A 13,852-nucleotide genomic window follows, 5' to 3' on the forward strand; every position below is an offset into this window, starting at 1 on the left:
TACATGGTGTTCAAATTAAAGACAAAAACAGAGAGCTTTGAAATGTGTGTTATATAAAATACATGATGATGTTCAAATTAAAGACCAAAAAACAGAGAGCTTTGAAATGTGTGTTATATAAAATACATGATGTTCAAATTAAAGACAAAAACAGAGAGCTTTGAAATGTGTGTTATATAAAATACATGATGATGTTCAAATTAAAGACAAAAACAGAGGACTTTGAAATGTGTGTTATATAAAATACATAATGTTGTTCAAATTAAAGACCAAAAAACAGAGAGCTTTGAAATGTGTGTTATATAAAATAGCTGATGATGTTCAAATTAAAGACAAAAACAGAGAGCTTTGAAATGTGTGTTATATAAAATACATGATGATGTTCAAATTAAAGACAAAAACAGAGGGCTTTGAAATGTGTGTTATATAAAATACATGATGTTGTTCAAATTAAAGACCAAAAAACAGAGGGCTTTGAAATGTGTGTTATATAAAATACATGATGTTCAAATTAAAGACAAAAACAGAGAGCTTTGAAATGTGTGTTATATAAAATACATGATGATGTTCAAATTAAAGACAAAAACAGAGAGCTTTGAAATGTGTGTTATATAAAATACATGATGATGTTCAAATTAAAGACAAAAACAGAGAGCTTTGAAATGTGTGTTATATAAAATACATGATGTTCAAATTAAAGACAAAAACAGAGAGCTTTGAAATGTGTGTTATATAAAATACATGATGATGTTCAAATTAAAGACAAAAACAGAGAGCTTTGAAATGTGTGTTATATAAAATACATGATGATGTTCAAATTAAAGACAAAAACAGAGGACTTTGAAATGTGTGTTATATAAAATACATGATGTTGTTCAAATTAAAGACAAAAACAGAGAGCTTTGAAATGTGTGTTATATAAAATACATGATGTTCAAATTAAAGACAAAAACAGAGGACTTTGAAATGTGTGTTATATAAAATACATGGTGTTGTTCAAATTAAAGACAAAAACAGAGAGCTTTGAAATGTGTGTTATATAAAATACATGATGTTCAAATTAAAGACAAAAACAGAGAGCTTTGAAATGTGTGTTATATAAAATACATGATGATGTTCAAATTAAAGACAAAAACAGAGAGCTTTGAAATGTGTGTTATATAAAATACATGATGATGTTCAAATTAAAGACAAAAACAGAGAGCTTTGAAATGTGTGTTATATAAAATACATGATGATGTTCAAATTAAAGACAAAAACAGAGAGCTTTGAAATGTGTGTTATATAAAATACATGATGATGTTCAAATTAAAGACAAAAACAGAGAGCTTTGAAATGTGTGTTATATAAAATACATGATGATGTTCAAATTAAAGACAAAAACAGAGGACTTTGAAATGTGTGTTATATAAAATACATGATGTTCAAATTAAAGACAAAAACAGAGAGCTTTGAAAGAGCTTTGAAAGTGTGTGTTATATAAAATACATGATGATGTTCAAATTAAAGACAAAAACAGAGAGCTTTGAAATGTGTGTTATATAAAATACATGATGTTCAAATTAAAGACAAAAACAGAGAGCTTTGAAATGTGTGTTATATAAAATACATGATGATGTTCAAATTAAAGACAAAAACAGAGAGCTTTGAAATGTGTGTTATATAAAATACATGATGATGTTCAAATTAAAGACAAAAACAGAGATGATGTTGTTCAAATTAAAGACAAAAACAGAGAGCTTTGAAATGTGTGTTATATAAAATACATGATGTTCAAATTAAAGACAAAAACAGAGAGCTTTGAAATGTGTGTTATATAAAATACATGATGTTCAAATTAAAGACAAAAACAGAGAGCTTTGAAATGTGTGTTATATAAAATACATGATGTTCAAATTAAAGACAAAAACAGAGAGCTTTGAAATATGTGTGTTATATAAAATACATGATGTTCAAATTAAAGACAAAAACAGAGAGCTTTGAAATGTGTGTTATATAAAATACATGATGATGTTCAAATTAAAGACAAAAACAGAGGACTTTGAAATGTGTGTTATATAAAATACATGATGTTCAAATTATAGACAAAAACAGAGAGCTTTCAAATGTGTTATATAAAATACATGATGATGTTCAAATTAAAGACAAAAACAGACGACTTTGAAATGTGTGTTATATAAAATACATGATGTTCAAATTAAAGACAAAAACAGAGAGCTTTGAAATGTGTGTTATATAAAATACATGATGTTCAAATTAAAGACAAAAACAGAGAGCTTTGAAATGTGTGTTATATAAAATACATGATGATGTTCAAATTAAAGACAAAAACAGAGAGCTTTGAAATGTGTGTTATATAAAATACATGATGTTCAAATTAAAGACAAAAACAGAGAGCTTTGAAATGTGTGTTATATAAAATACATGATGTTCAAATTAAAGACAAAAACAGAGAGCTTTGAAATGTGTGTTATATAAAATACATGATGATGTTCAAATTAAAGACAAAAACAGAGAGCTTTGAAATGTGTGTAAAGACAAAAACAGAGAGCTTTGAAATGTGTGTTATATAAAATACATGATGTTCAAATTAAAGACAAAAACAGAGAGCTTTGAAATGTGTGTTATATAAAATACATGATGATGTTCAAATTAAAGACAAAAACAGAGAGCTTTGAAATGTGTGTTATATAAAATACATGATGTTCAAATTAAAGACAAAAACAGAGAGCTTTGAAATGTGTGTTATATAAAATACATGATGTTCAAATTAAAGACAAAAACAGAGAGCTTTGAAATGTGTGTTATATAAAATACATGATGATGTTCAAATTAAAGACAAAAACAGAGGGCTTTGAAATGTGTGTTATATAAAATACATGATGATGTTCAAATTAAAGACAAAAACAGAGAGCTTTGAAATGTGTGTTATATAAAATACATGATGTTCAAATTAAAGACAAAAACAGAGAGCTTTGAAATGTGTGTTATATAAAATACATGATGTTCAAATTAAAGACAAAAACAGAGAGCTTTGAAATGTGTGTTATATAAAATACATGATGTTCAAATTAAAGACAAAAACAGAGAGCTTTGAAATGTGTGTTATATAAAATACATGATGTTCAAATTAAAGACAAAAACAGAGAGCTTTGAAATGTGTGTTATATAAAATACATGATGTTCAAATTAAAGACAAAAACAGAGAGCTTTGAAATGTGTGTTATATAAAATACATGATGTTCAAATTAAAGACAAAAACAGAGAGCTTTGAAATGTGTGTTATATAAAATACATGATGATGTTCAAATTAAAGACAAAAACAGAGAGCTTTGAAATGTGTGTTATATAAAATACATGATGATGTTCAAATTAAAGACAAAAACAGAGAGCTTTGAAATGTGTGTTATATAAAATACATGATGCTGTTCAAATTAAAGACAAAAACAGAGAGCTTTGAAATGTGTGTTATATAAAATACATGGTGTTGTTCAAATTAAAGACAAAAACAGAGAGCTTTGAAATGTGTGTTATATAAAATACATGATGATGTTCAAATTAAAGACAAAAACAGAGGACTTTGAAATGTGTGTTATATAAAATACATGATGTTGTTCAAATTAAAGACCAAAAAACAGAGAGCTTTGAAATGTGTTATATAAAATACATGATGATGTTCAAATTAAAGACAAAAACAGAGAGCTTTGAAATGTGTGTTATATAAAATACATGATGATGTTCAAATTAAAGACAAAAACAGAGGACTTTGAAATGTGTGTTATATAAAATACATGATGTTCAAATTAAAGACAAAAACAGAGAGCTTTGAAATGTGTGTTATATAAAATACATGATGTTCAAATTAAAGACAAAAACAGAGAGCTTTGAAATGTGTGTTATATAAATACTTTGAAATGTGTGTTATATAAATAACCTGATGATGTTCAAATTAAAGACAAAAACAGAGAGCTTTGAAATGTGTGTTATATAAAATACATGATGATGTTCAAATTAAAGACAAAAACAGAGAGCTTTGAAATGTGTGTTATATAAAATACATGATGTTCAAATTAAAGACAAAAACAGAGAGCTTTGAAATGTGTGTTATATAAAATACATGATGATGTTCAAATTAAAGACAAAAACAGAGAGCTTTGAAATGTGTGTTATATAAAATACATGATGTTCAAATTAAAGACAAAAACAGAGAGCTTTGAAATGTGTGTTATATAAAATACATGATGTTGTTCAAATTAAAGACAAAAACAGAGAGCTTTGAAATGTGTGTTATATAAAATACATGATGATGTTCAAATTAAAGACAAAAACAGAGAGCTTTGAAATGTGTGTTATATAAAATACATGATGATGTTCAAATTAAAGACAAAAACAGAGGACTTTGAAATGTGTGTTATATAAAATACATGATGTTCAAATTAAAGACAAAAACAGAGAGCTTTGAAATGTGTGTTATATAAAATACATGATGTTCAAATTAAAGACAAAAACAGAGGACTTTGAAATGTGTGTTATATAAAATACCTGATGATGTTCAAATTAAAGACAAAAACAGAGAGCTTTGAAATGTGTGTTATATAAAATACATGATGATGTTCAAATTAAAGACAAAAACAGAGAGCTTTGAAATGTGTGTTATATAAAATACATGATGTTCAAATTAAAGACAAAAACAGAGAGCTTTGAAATGTGTGTTATATAAAATACATGATGTTCAAATTAAAGACAAAAACAGAGAGCTTTGAAATGTGTGTTATATAAAATACATGATGATGTTCAAATTAAAGACAAAAACAGAGAGCTTTGAAATGTGTGTTATATAAAATACATGATGTTCAAATTAAAGACAAAAACAGAGAGCTTTGAAATATGTGTTATATAAAATACATGATGATGTTCAAATTAAAGACAAAAGCAGAGAGCTTTGAAATGTGTGTTATATAAAATACATGATGATGTTCAAATTAAAGACAAAAACAGAGGGCTTTGAAATGTGTGTTATATAAAATACATGAAATGTGATGATGTTCAAATTAAAGACAAAAACAGAGAGCTTTGAAATGTGTGTTATATAAAATACATGATGTTCAAATTAAAGACAAAAACAGAGAGCTTTGAAATGTGTGTTATATAAAATACATGATGTTCAAACAAAGGAAATATAACAGAAAAGGAAATATCACCCCAACCAAAGGAAATATGATAGAACAGAGGATCAAACATGTAGTCAGCCAAACCAAAGGAAACAGAAACCAAAACAGCGGTAAATGAACCGAAAAAAAACCCCGCAAAACCATAGAAAATAAAATTATACACTGAATAAGACTGTGAAAGTGTGGTGTTTATTGTTACTGAGATTAAAGTCTGTTATCGTCATAACAAATTCAAAACATTCTAACGTTTCTTCATTTTTCAAACGACCTCTTGTTAGGCTTTCTTGTCAGTATTAATGTCAAACGTACTGTCAGAGTGGTTGGGTGGCACAGTGGTAATGTGCTCAACTTTCACCTAGACGTTGGATTGGGACTCGATCTGAAATTGAAAACCTACCGATGCATCCTGTGGACAGATAATCTGGCTTCTTGCCTGTTCTAAACACGGGGAAAGAACTGTTGTCCTGATTGGACAGGATCTTGATGACGTCAGACTTTGTCATATTGCTACATCGTCCTCTCCAGGATTCCAGTACCTTTTCACGTTGAATGGAACTTTCCTCTTGATAGCATGGTGTAGTCAGATACTGAAACCTGTGTATAATGCATAATACAATCATTTCTTTTGTTCAAGCTAATGCTGGGTTGGTTCCGCAATTAGGAAATATTAAACGAGTGTTGTAAGTTACATTTTACATCCACATGAGAGGAAGATTCTATTTATCATTTGATCTGTATTTCTAAAAAAAAAATAAGCGAAAATTTAAATTAATCATCCAGATATATTTCGTTTTTCACTGTCGAGACAACTATATGACGTCATGAAGACGTGACTTATTTATTACGTCATATATGACGTGGTCCTATGGCAAGACACCAAAAACAGTTTTACGACATGAGAGGAAGATTCTATTTATCATTTGATCTGTATTTCTAAAAAAAAAATAAGCGAAAATTTAAATTAATCAAAAACAGTATTTATTACGTCATATATGACGTGACAAATACAAAAACAGTTTTACGACAAATACAGGATGGAACAAGAGTATCGATGTATTAGCTGAGTTCAGTGATCCAGACATATCAAATTATTTAACGAGTTTTAGCAAAGCAAGCGAGCGAAGCAAACCCTAAATACAATACGTGCCGAAAAAGTTAAAATAATTCAAACATATTATCCATCATGAAGTTGTAACACGGAAGTTGCATGCTTTGCGCTAAAGGCAGAGAGCTACATGGCGGACGTAGTATATGGAATATTCTCCTTCACCATGACGCTTTATCACGTGTGCAGACAAGAGTCGCGATAAGTATCTTACTCGGCAAACTTACAAATGTATTTGTCCGAATAAAAATTCTTTGACTTTACGTTTGAGTGTAACATTCTATTTATCATACAATCCGAATTTCTAAAAAAAAAAAAATTAAATGAAACCTATTTTTTTAATTACCCTATAAGACAGGCGTATTTCAATGCGCAAGTTACGTTTTTCACCACCGTGACAATCCTGTGACGTCAGCAAAATGTGAGTTATTTTTGAAGCCACAACTGTGTTATTACCCATGAGTCTACAATTTTTATAACATGACCTTATGGCATGAAACAACATGCCAGATGTGTGATAAAGGTAAATTTAAGACGGACTTGACTTTTCTTTGACACTGTCAACGTCTTCAGCTAATTCTTGGTCTGTATGGTGCGATGACGTATTTAAGATGGTATACAATTAATTTATCCTGTACGTACAGTTTTGTAATTATCTTGTACGTTTAACTTGTATTGGTTGTCGTTATATTACATGAAGAAATAGTTTTATTCCTCTATACTAAAGGCAAACTCTTAATTAAGCAAATTCTGTACTGACGTTAGTGTTAAAAGACACAACGAAAGGGAGACAACCCTGTATTATGTCAAATCTCGGTCAGAACTTCGCGTATCATATATTTGTGCGTACAACATAATGTCATTTATCCTGGAATTGGCACTGCTGTTGTCGAAATACACCTGCCACATATATTTTTGCTGTAATCAGCAGTTACGGAAAACAGCTGTATTCTAGCACGTGCGGTAATTTGACAGAATTACTCCCTGAATTCACTTAAATATTCATAAAATCGGTGTTATATCCGATAAAGTTTGGATCTATGTTTCCGCGCAGAGCAACTTTTTTGGTTTCCGTCATCAGGCAAAATTCAGCGTAACGTCAATATCAGGTAAACACAGATTGAACAACAAAACTGTTTAATTTTCCTTAGTCTGATTTTCAATCAATGTTTCGGGATAGATAGAAAACATGGTCAGTGTGTCAAAATGTAAGCTGTATTTTGGCTAGGGACAGAAAGACAAAATACAGCTTATATTTCAAGACACTGATTATGAATATGTACGCACAAGAAATGTACAACGTAATAATATTTTTTATCCGTGAACTTTTTTTGCGTTAATATATAACATTGTTCATATGCTCATTGTTCCTAACAAGTCTGACACGTATACTGTAAAATTATATATTTTCAAGGGTCTCTATAATTTCGTGGTTTTCCAATAATTAACATTTCATTTTCATCGATATTTGTGGTTTACTCTTGCTCCAGAAATTCGCTAGTATTATAATCCATAACAACTGTTATCCATTTATTATTTCGTGGGCATACATTGTATCAATTAATTGATTGTTTGAAAATTCACGAATTCAACGAACATAAATCCCCCTAAAAATAATATTGTTACAGTAACTATAATGGTTATTGGTCCATCATAAGTGAGTGATAAACTAAATGGTAGTTAGACAGGTTACAGAAAAGAGCAGTAAACAGCCAGGTACACAAAGACACTATGACTTACAGGTTTGTGTGAGTGAAGAAATCTTCACATGGAGTGATGCACATGTGGACACCGTTCGGATTTCCCGCCAACTCTATACTGGTACATACTAGCTCTTCCGAGGAATTGACACTACTGTCGTAAACAGGGTGAATCAAATTGATGTTATACGCAGACGCAATACCTGTAACGAAATGAATTAAAGTTGTGATCATAAAGATATATCTATTCTGTCCACTTAACTAAGCGGATGGGACTATAAACGGTGGCCCGTGTGAGGATTGTCCAATCTCGCACGCTGTGGCTTTTCTAAAAGTAGGCATGATAACGCTGGTCCAAGTGTCTAAGGATAGTATCAGACGACACAATTATTTCAAAGGCATTAGACGGACTCCAGAATTTTCCGAACACAAATCAAATCTAGGCCCCCAACTCTGGCTTTCAGCCTCTCATGGGACAACTGCTAGAGCTAGGATAATGTATTATTATGCCTTGGAGCCGTCCAAAAAACTAGAATAATCAAGCGATGACCGCAACAGACGGTTCAATCCCACTGAAGGGGATGCATGTCGCCCTCTCACGTCGCCAGAACACTGACGTTCGTCGGTGAGAGGATACCCGGACACGGGATGAGTCACGGAGTGGAAAAACCTGGCAGTCAGTCAGTCGGTCGGTCGGTCGGTTGGTCACGTCGCCAGAACGCTGATGTTCGTCGGTGAGAGGATACCCGGACACGGGATGAGTTATGGAGTGGGAAAACCTGTCGGTCTGTCGGTATCGATTTGTTTCTGTGATAGAAAATATTGTTAGTAACATATCGCAACTCGATATGTATAATTACGGAAACTACAACATTGAAGTTGTCACAAAGGCAAATGTAAAGAAATTAAGACAGGAAAAAAACACCCTGAAATCGCGTCTTTTTGTAAATTACCACTTGCGTGGTACCAATATCCGGTGTCGTGAGTACTTAGTGATAATACTATAATTGATATCATCAAAACATTCCATCTTCATTACTTAATGAGATATCATAAAAACAGTTCAATACAACCATTGATATTGACTTATCATATTGAATTAGTTTTAAAGTTTTCACCGCGAGAAAAAAAATACTTTTCTTTCCTCAATCAATATTTTTTTTATTTCTTTGTAAACATGACCACGTGACTTCTTTAAAATGTTTGATATTTACCTGGTGGCTTATGTATAGTTTTTACGACGTCTTCGAAACTCTTCGCAGAGAGGATTGCTCGCATGAAGAATCGCCGAGCTACAAACATATTTAACATCGACATATTTAAGATATCTTGGTGTAGGTTAGCCGTACTAATATTACTTCACTCTGACATAGAAAATACCTGGAAGGTTGAAGTGTGTTAAAATGAAGTGATGTAAACAATATCTTTAACATGAATGGAACAATTGGCATATATCATTTAAAAAATGTGAGGAAATTTTCTGTGGTGTCAACGGAAACATTCGCTTTAGCCAATGTTAGACAAGAATTTCCCTGTTCCCTCTGCAAACCAGAATGTGATCAGAATTACAACATGATACCAAATTGAGAGCTCTCAACATACAACAATTTTTAGGAGCGGGACTGGGCCTCTACCTGAAGTGACACACTCTGTATGTCACTTCAACCTCTCCTCGGCCTCCCCATTAAAAAAACTGCGTGGGTGTGAGGGTAAAAAATCTGGATCTTTCAACTCGGTCGGTAAAGATTGATATATTCTACTTACGTATTCCTGACCTGTTAACTGTCTTTTGGTATACATTGTTCGCTGAACTCATCAAATTCTGCGACATTATATTGAACATGTTTCCTGGCATCGTACCTGTCAAGGGAGGTAACCATGACAAACTCGTTTAAAGTTCGAGTTATAATTCTACCTGTCAAGGGAGATAAATACGAAAATCTGTTATAATGTTAGTTTGTCCAACCCATCGAAAAGGTAACCATGAAACTCATTATAATGTCGGACTCTTCATAACCCTGCGTTTTGGCTGTTCGCGGCAGAGAACCGCGTGACGTGTGGCAATGGCCTCTCTATTTCTGAGCGTGTCTAGAATGAAAATGGCGTGAGCAGAAAAATGTGACGTAATTGCTGACGTAGACGGTAAACGTGTATGGCACGCTAGTGATTCTTTAATCTATTCCATGCTTTTTTTCTCTCAGATAAATAAATAAATAAGTGGTAAAGTAGAACTTTTGGAATCTACTGATACTAAATATGTATGTTTCGCGACATCAACAAAAATATATTAAATTGGATATTGAACAGTACATAAGCTACATAACATGAGATCAGTTTCCACTTTGCTGGTAATATAATGTTACGGTTGTTGGTGGTGGTTCAAAATTCGCGATTTATGAAAGGATTTGTTCAAATGTATTTTCGCGGGGAAGTTATAAAAAGGGCCACGGTTACTGACATTTTTTCATTGTAACTAATGAATCAAGAATGCTACCCTTAACAGTAATACTAGATCGTATAGTGAATGTTATAGATACCAGCTATGGTGAAGGCCAGGAACTTTTCGTTCACTGTCTCGCCATTCCATGTGTCGGTGATGTCCATATCGAGCCAGACCACAGCCTTGTCCATTGAAGGAGCTCCGTCCTCAGAGTGTCCGAGAACAAACTACAAAGAATATTGGATGACATATGGTCACAGTCAAAACGATTAAGCTCGTTGAAGGACCCATCAACATTAATGATGTAGTCGTTTCGGGTTTTTGGATTCATAAACACAACTTAAAGCCTATTTTTTGATGACAGGGTTACTAAAACTTTACGATCGTTTGTTAAAGGAAACATCGAGCGAGTTAAGGGGAAAAGGCAGGTCAAGAAAGCTGACGAAGGTCATCACACAGCTGAGATCCTAACAATTTATGGAGGTAACAACGGTTATCAACATAACGACAAAAATGGTTGATAAAAAATTCAAGGTAATGTTTATTAAACCCTTAACATGTAGATGTAATCGGAGCCGACGAATTCCAAAATCGCTAAAGGTTCGTGTAGCAAACGACTGCTAATTTTAACAAAGTTCTTTGTAGCCAAAGACTACTAAAGGTAACAAAGGTTGGTGTAGCCAAGGACTGCTAAAGGTATCAAAGGTTGGTGTAGCCAAGGACTGCTAAAGGTATCAAAGGTTGGTGTAGCCAAAGACTACAAAAGGTAACAAAGGTTGGTGTAGCCAAGGACTGCTAAAGGTAACAAAGGTTGGTGTAGCCAAGGACTGCTAAAGGTATCAAAGGTTGGTGTAGCCAAGGACTGCTAAAGGTAACAAAGGTTGGTGTAGCCAAGGACTGCTAAAGGTAACAAAGGTTGGTGTAGCCAAGGACTGCTAAAGGTAACAAAGGTTGGTGTAGCCAAGGACTGCTAAAGGTAACAAAGGTTGGTGTAGCCAAGGACTGCTAAAGGTAACAAAGGTTGGTGTAGCCAAGGACTGCTAAAGGTAACAAAGGTTGGTGTAGCCAAAGACTGCTTAAGGTAACAAAGGTTGGTGTAGCCAAGGACTGCTTAAGGTAACAAAGGTTGGTGTAGCCAAGGACTGCTAAAGGTATCAAAGGTTGGTGTAGCCAAGGACTGCTAAAGGTATCAAAGGTTGGTGTAGCCAAAGACTACAAAAGGTAACAAAGGTTGGTGTAGCCAAGGACTGCTAAAGGTAACAAAGGTTGGTGTAGCCAAGGACTGCTAAAGGTATCAAAGGTTGGTGTAGCCAAGGACTGCTAAAGGTAACAAAGGTTGGTGTAGCCAAGGACTGCTAAAGGTAACAAAGGTTGGTGTAGCCAAGGACTGCTAAAGGTAACAAAGGTTGGTGTAGCCAAGGACTGCTAAAGGTAACAAAGGTTGGTGTAGCCAAGGACTGCTAAAGGTAACAAAGGTTGGTGTAGCCAAAGACTGCTTAAGGTAACAAAGGTTGGTGTAGCCAAGGACTGCTTAAGGTAACAAAGGTTGGTGTAGCCAAGGACTGCTAAAGGTAACAAAGGTTGGTGTAGCCAAAGACTGCTAAAGGTAACAAAAGTTGGTGTAGCCAAAGACTGCTAAAGGTAACAAAGGTTGACGGTCATGACGAATTGTAAACGTCATGACAGTCTATAAATAACTCATCGTAAAGTGAAGGAAACATCATACAGCGAAGGTCACAACGAATTGACATTATACTAATGTTATACTCACGGTATTAGTAGCTGTGTTTCTGACGTAGATATCCGTACATCCATTAGATTGCGAAAGATGACGACTTTCGTCCGACAGGGTAGACAACTCCACAACGGAATTATCGCCAAACAAGGTCGTCAACTCGGGCTCAATGCTAAGGAGGAACAGCTTACGAAGGAGCAGATATTGAAATGAATCAAGACAAGTTACGTCTAACATAGGAGGGGTATGACGTTGATGTTCATTAGGAAATCGGAACGAAACAACATAAAAAAAAAACATTATTTGAGAAAAACCTGTTCGAAATTAGTTGAAATCAAATCAAAGATGGTGATCAGTCTTTGTTGACAAAGACGAATCGATTGATGTTGACTGTTATTTTTCTTAGTGTGACACCAAAATCCAAATTTCATATTTATCCGTTTTGTTCCTACAAAATATAGGTCATACGTGTTTAGAAAATATACAAGACATCTTTCAAACCTTCTCAAATTCTATCCCAGCACCGTCAGCTGTCCCTTCTAACTCCCTCCGATAAAGTGGGTAGGATGACGTCACGGTGTCAAGGAATCTCTTGTACGTTTCTCTTCCTTCATTTGAGTCGGCGAATTGTTTGAGCATTTTAATGTGACCATCCATCTCGGCTAAATATTCTCGGATCTCTTTACCCATACGCTTCCCCTGAAATGGAATCAATACTTCCTGTCACATTGTTGCAGACAGACATGGTAAGATTTTTGTGACATTTAAGACAGTGTGGTTTTTCTGCCATTTTCACCTGTGAAATATTGGTCCGTCCAGGACAACGCATACTTGTTTAACGGATGTGTATTACATATGACACAAGATATGCAAGAAAATAAGCTGATCATGGCGTACGCTTTAGTTCAGTGGTGACATTATATAGGTATGAAAAACATTATAAAGATTTGAAAATGAGTTTGAGAAAAAAAATGCTGTTCGTCATGTATGTAGGAGAGGGATATATCACTTGAAGGTCGCCAAAATAGGGTCACATCCACGTCAGAGGCCTCGATTCTGGTACAATCCTTACATTTTCTTCAAACACTTTTTAAAAGGATAGATCATTGTGGATCGTTCATTTTTTGTCAATATTTCATGGATTCTGAGTTAGACTTTGAATTTTATCTTTAAGGATTTATTTTCTGTGTTTTGCATAGTTACCAGTTCATATCCGACGTCATAATGACTTCCGGTAAGCTTCAGTGAGACTAGCGACCGTGAAACTCCCGCAGACCTCTCCATAGCCTTGACACAGTAAAAAAACACCGGGAAAACACCAATGTGGGACTTCTATAGAGTATAATAAAAACATCCTTACGTCATGTGACATCTGTGTCACAAAAACTGTTATCTTAGAACACATGTTACAAAATCTGGCCTGTACACGTACACACGTCGCCATGTAGGGCTACAATCATACCAAAACACATTTCGAATAATAAAAAAGGGTATAAGGAATTTGTTCAACCCAACACAACGATCTGTAAAATATTTAATGTTAACTCTTAAGATGAAAGGTTAAAAGTTGTAAAATTAGTTGTATGAATAGATAAAACACCTCTTCCGAATAAATCATCATAAATCATAAGGTAAATTGGCATATTTTTCTATTTATAGTGTTGTTGTACCACGTCATCATTTATTCATATCGTAAAACTG

The 13,852-nt window shown here is 33.5% G+C and overlaps 1 protein-coding gene across 1 annotated transcript; it reads right to left on the bottom strand.

The window, feature by feature from the left end:
- Positions 1-5,568: 5,568 nt before the first annotated feature.
- LOC132563149 (beta-alanyl-dopamine/carcinine hydrolase-like) lies at positions 5,569-13,435 on the bottom strand (the record flags this gene model as incomplete). The annotated part of the gene is made up of 8 exons (XM_060227911.1): positions 13,355-13,435; positions 12,653-12,850; positions 12,188-12,337; positions 10,514-10,643; positions 9,741-9,836; positions 9,191-9,268; positions 8,017-8,179; positions 5,569-5,765 (listed from the first exon to the last, which is right to left on the bottom strand). Coding segments are annotated over exons 1-8 (1,093 nt in total), but the record flags the coding sequence as incomplete, so codon positions are not given.
- Between the last annotated feature and the right edge of the window lie 417 nt (positions 13,436-13,852).

The sequence above is a fragment of the Ylistrum balloti genome, unplaced genomic scaffold (assembly GCF_031769215.1).
Source record: "Ylistrum balloti isolate Yb309-2 unplaced genomic scaffold, AGI_CSIRO_Ybal_v1 Utg371606, whole genome shotgun sequence".
Taxonomy (NCBI): Eukaryota; Metazoa; Mollusca; class Bivalvia; order Pectinida; family Pectinidae; genus Ylistrum; species Ylistrum balloti.